The 5,027-nt window shown below is 35.7% G+C and overlaps 1 protein-coding gene across 1 annotated transcript; it reads left to right on the top strand.

Moving 5' to 3' along the window:
* The first annotated feature begins 938 nt into the window (after positions 1-938).
* LOC140038494 (uncharacterized) lies at positions 939-3,961 on the top strand. Its single transcript, XM_072083868.1, has 6 exons — positions 939-1,467; positions 1,641-1,874; positions 2,267-2,645; positions 2,744-2,816; positions 3,191-3,448; positions 3,569-3,961. The coding sequence occupies exons 1-6, from the start codon at positions 939-941 to the stop codon at positions 3,959-3,961; spliced, it is 1,866 nt and encodes a 621-aa protein (XP_071939969.1).
* Positions 3,962-5,027: the final 1,066 nt, after the last annotated feature.

Below are 5,027 nucleotides of genomic sequence, written 5' to 3'. Positions count from 1 at the left end.
CAATGCTCTCAAGGCTCAGTACAATTATTGTTAATTAACATTTTATTCAATGACTAGGGACATTGGATGCAGGAAGCATAAAGAGTTCAAGTTCTAGCACTTTATTAATCTTTTTGAGCAGTCCTTCATGGTAAGTGCATTACAGTCCTCAAGTTTGATTTCTATTTGAAGTGAAACTGCCATTATTTGGATCTGACTTGTGATATTGTGAATGGATATGCTTTTATTGGGTTATGGACATATTATGCTTTATTTAATTAGTTCTTTATAATTATCATCTTTTTGAATTTCAGTGTTATTTCCAACATAATTCTTCTGGGAAGGCTTGTCATCTAAACTTTCACCTTGGTATAGAATGTAGTTCATCTATCACAGGAGGAAAAATGGATAAGGGTTGGATGATCCTGGCTAATAGATGGTGTGATGAATATAGGAGTGGACTAGAGAACTTTTTGACAATGGCAAAATAGCACAAAGGTGATAAACCAAAGATTAGATGTCCATGCAGAAAATGTAGGAATGTGAAGAACTACTCCGTTCATGTTGTTGACAGTCATCTGCTGTATAAGGGGATGGATAGTACTTACACATATTGGAAATTTCATGGGGAAACTCAGCCTAATGAAAATTCAAATGTTTGTTCATGTGATGATAATGAGCATGAAATTAATGCTAACAATGCAGAAGTAAATGATGATGAAATGCAAGAAATTTTAGAAGACATCTATTGGGGGACCTTTAATGAAGAAGAATTAAATGGTGGGAGCAATTAGGAGGTTTCTTTTAGAAAAGAAGATGAGATAAAAAAATTTGATAGATTATTTAAAGATGCTAAGCGGGCCTTATATCCTGGCTGCAAAAAGTATTCAATATTACTTTTTATTGTAAAATTGCTACACTTGAAGGTACTCAATCGATGGAGTAATAAATCTTTTACCATGCTTCTTCAACTATTGAAGGATTCCTACCCTGATGATAACTTACTTCCGTTCTCTTACTACGATTCAAGAAAGTTATCGGGGGACATTGGGTTACGATGTGGCCTAATTCATGCATGCAAGAATGACTGTGTTCTCTTTTGGAAGAAATACGAAGGATTGGATCATTGTCCAAAATGCTTGCAGTCTAGATGGAAAATAAATGATGGCAAAGGTAAAAAAGTTCCTCAGAAGATTGTTCGCTACTTTCCTTTGAAGCCAAGACTGCAGAGACTATTTATGTCAAGAAAAATAGCATCTTATATGAGATGGCACAAGGAAAAACGAGTTGAAGAAATAGGGGTCTTAAGTCATCTAGCAGATGGTGAATCATGGAAAGAGTTTGATGAGAAATTTCCATGGTTTGCTGAAGATGCTCGAAATGTTCGTCTTGCATTGTCAAGTGATGGTTTCAACCCTTTCAATAATATGTGTAACTCCTATAGTATATGGCCAGTGGTGCTCATAAACTACAATATGCCACCATGGGGTATCAAAAAGGGAGCCTTATTTCTTCTTGTCACTACTTATTCTAGGTCGTCGGTCACCAGAAAAGGATATTGACGTGTTTTTTGCAACCTTTGATTGAAGACCTATTAGAATTGTTCAAAGGTGTTTGAACATATGATTCTGTGACTGAACAATGCTTCCTTCTGCATGCAGCACTTATGTGGACTATAAATGACTTTCCAGCTTATGGGGACTTATCTGGTTGGGTGACCAAGGGAAAAATGGCATGCCCTTGCTGCAATGATGAAACGGACTATCAATCATTGAGAAACAAGATTGGTTACTTGGGCCACCGTCACTTTTTGCCTGATAATCATGTGTGGCGAAATGATGGCAAAAAAATTAATGGCAAGGTGGAGAGAAGGTTGAAACCACGGGAGTTATCAGGTGAAGAAATTCTTGAACAATTAAAAGTTGTTGAGGGAGTAACACTTGGAAAAAAAATCCAAATACTAAGAAAAGGAAGCGCAGTCTAAAAGAAATAAACTAGACTAAGAAGAGCATATTTTACCAATTACCGTATTGGAAAGATATTCCACTAAAACATAACATTGATGTTATGCACACTGATAAGAATTGGTGTGATAATATTATGGGAACTTTGCTTAACTTAGAAAACAAGTCAAAGGATACAGATAAAGCTCGGCGGGATTTGGAGGACATGGACATTCGGCATGAGCTACACTTACATCGAAGAAATGGCAAGCTTGAAAAGCCACAAGCATGCTATAATATGTTACCAAAAGAGTGACAAGGCTTTTGTGAATTTTTGGGTTTAGTGAAGTATCCTGATGGCTATGCAGCTAATATATCAAGATGTGTCAACATAAAAGATGGTAAGATATCAGGATTAAAGAGCCATGATTGTCACATTCTTTTGCAACGAATGCTTCCTATTGGATTGCGTGGATTCTTGTCAACAGATGTGTATACTTTAATATGTGAAGTAGCCAAGTTCTTTCAAGATCTATGTTCAAAAAAGCTTAGATTGGAAGAGATTGAGAAATTAGAAAAGAACATAGTAATGATATTGTGCAAGTTGGAAATGATCTTTCCACTAGCTTTTTTCGATATTATGATCCCTTTAGCTATTCACTTACGCAGTGAAGCCAAACTTGGAGGGCCTGTCCAACGTAGGTGGATGTACCTTTTTGAAAGGTAAGTATGATTCTCCTTAATTTGACTCCCTAAAAATATATTAGCTAAGTTAGATCACTAACTGCTATATATGCTTAACAGTCTTTTTACACATTTAGGTACCTCAGAAGTCTTAAAGGAACTGTGAAAAATAAAGCCTATCCAGAAGGTTCAATTGCAGAAACTTATATTGTCAATGAAAGTTTAACTTTCTTCGTCCAATTGGATCTCCTTTAGGTGCCACTTCGACAAGGGATCAATATAATTTGGTCCATTGGTATGTTCTTGACAATTGTGATGAATTGCGACCATTTTTGCTGTAAGTAAATCTTTTGTCACCAATAATTTAGTTGAACAATTTGAGAAATGCAGTTTCTAATTATGCACTGTGAACAGTGAACATGAGGAAGAGCTAAAAAGAAGAAATCCGTCAAACCTCTTTGAGAGATAGAAAGTTGAATTTCCATTATGGTTTAGAAAAAAAGTAAGGTATGCTCTTCTTATTAATAAGGAGAAGATTGCTTTAAGACTAAAATTTTGATGTTCACTAACTGCTATTTATGCAGATGAAGAACTTGCATGATCAAGGAGACTGTCAAGTGAACAAAGATCTATATTCACTTGCAATGGGGCTAGATATTCGTACTACCATGTATCCAGGTTGTATAGTCAATGGAGTTAAGTTCCTAACTAAGGAGCGTGATAGTCGTCGAAAGACACAAAATAGTGGTATACGTACTGAGGAAGAGCACAATAATGAAATTATAGGCTTCTATGGAATTGTTAACGAAGTCATGCAGCTAAGATATAGGGGGAACTACCAAGTTCTTTTATTTGGGTGTGAATGGTTTGATTCTAGGATAGCTCGCTGTGATAAGTATTTCACAAGTGTTAACTTTGGGAAAAAATGGTATGCAAATGAACATTATGTTCTTGCTACTTAGGCCACCCCAGTTTTCTATGTTAAAGACACAAAATTGGGTGGAGACTGGCATGTAGTTCTTGTTGCAGATCATAGATATATATGGGATCCATCACTTTTCCAACCTACTGATGAAAATGATCCTGAAGATGCATTTGGTAATCATGAAGCATACCAACAGAATAGGTGTTCAGAAATCATGTTTGAAGTTCAAGACTATGAAGCATTTTCATTGGACAGAGCTGATGTTGACCCAGAAACCATTGATTCAGAGGATAATGCACCTAGTGACAAAGCTGAGAATGAGTTGGATGATTTCATTAATGATGACATGATTGATGAAGAGTCACGAAGCACAAGAGAAAGTGAAGAAGAACCTTATTTGAGCTTTAGTTCTGACAGTGACATAGAGTGACTTATGGCACTTTTTTTGTAAAAATGAAGTGTATCTGTACCACTCTTGTTTCATGAAAAAGATCTATTTTGTGTATTACAATCATTATCAGTTGCTTGTTGTGTCCTTTCATGATAGCTAAAAGTTATTTTGATTCACATATTGGGTGTATCCTTTATTGTTGTAATCTTATTTGAGATACTAATAGTGGTCTAATATAAATGCTAGGAAATGCATTATGGGCAAGACAATTTCAAAAAGTTGTAGCAAGCAAACAATCTAATCCGGCATCTAATGCGCCAAAGGTTTGCACTGGGGATCAGCCGATGCAAAAGTCTCTCAGAGTGAGAACTAAAACCTTTCCTACAATTGCTTAGATTTTACTCACATTAGTGTAATAAATTTAATATGTTGTTTTTGTGTCTTTAAAGCAGGTAGCTCCGAGAGAATCAAACTCTAACCACATCCCTCATGGAACATCAAACATGGAACCAGTCATGAATCTTTTCATACACATGGAATCTGCTACAGTAAGTTTTTCATTTAACGCCTGTATCTTAAGCAATTAAGATTGTTATTCTATTACTGATGATGATAGCTAATGACATTATAATATCTCATCCTAGGAGGGGCTAGAGTTCTGCAATCTCAGCAAGTAACAAACAAGCCTCCAATTCAATCCTTCGGGACTTTCCAAACAATATCTTCTCCATCTACTAATCTTTTTGCCTCTCAAAATGGCCCAATTGGTGTAATGTTGCATTTATATTCATAATGTCAATATGATTATTTTGGCTAAGTTACATTTTTTTTTCAAAGACCTCTGTTCACAGCTGACATGATCATTTGTTTGTTTGACAAAAGGAGCTATCAGCTAATGAAATTGAAGCACGAAATGAGTCTGCTAATCCCAATGCAGCTTCAAGAGTGGCAAACCAAATTACTCAAACAACAAATAATGAACATGATGCAGATCAGGTCCATAATGCATCCAATTCAACAGGAACAAATGCAGGTGATTTTAACCTTGTTGATATTATAAATATGTCCTAGTTTTGTAGATGTTAGCAGTTAGTATTATCCTAAA

The sequence above is a fragment of the Coffea arabica genome, chromosome 3e, assembly GCF_036785885.1.
Source record: "Coffea arabica cultivar ET-39 chromosome 3e, Coffea Arabica ET-39 HiFi, whole genome shotgun sequence".
Lineage (NCBI taxonomy): Eukaryota > Viridiplantae > Streptophyta > Magnoliopsida > Gentianales > Rubiaceae > Coffea > Coffea arabica.
This window is presented reverse-complemented; position numbering and strand designations above follow the sequence as displayed.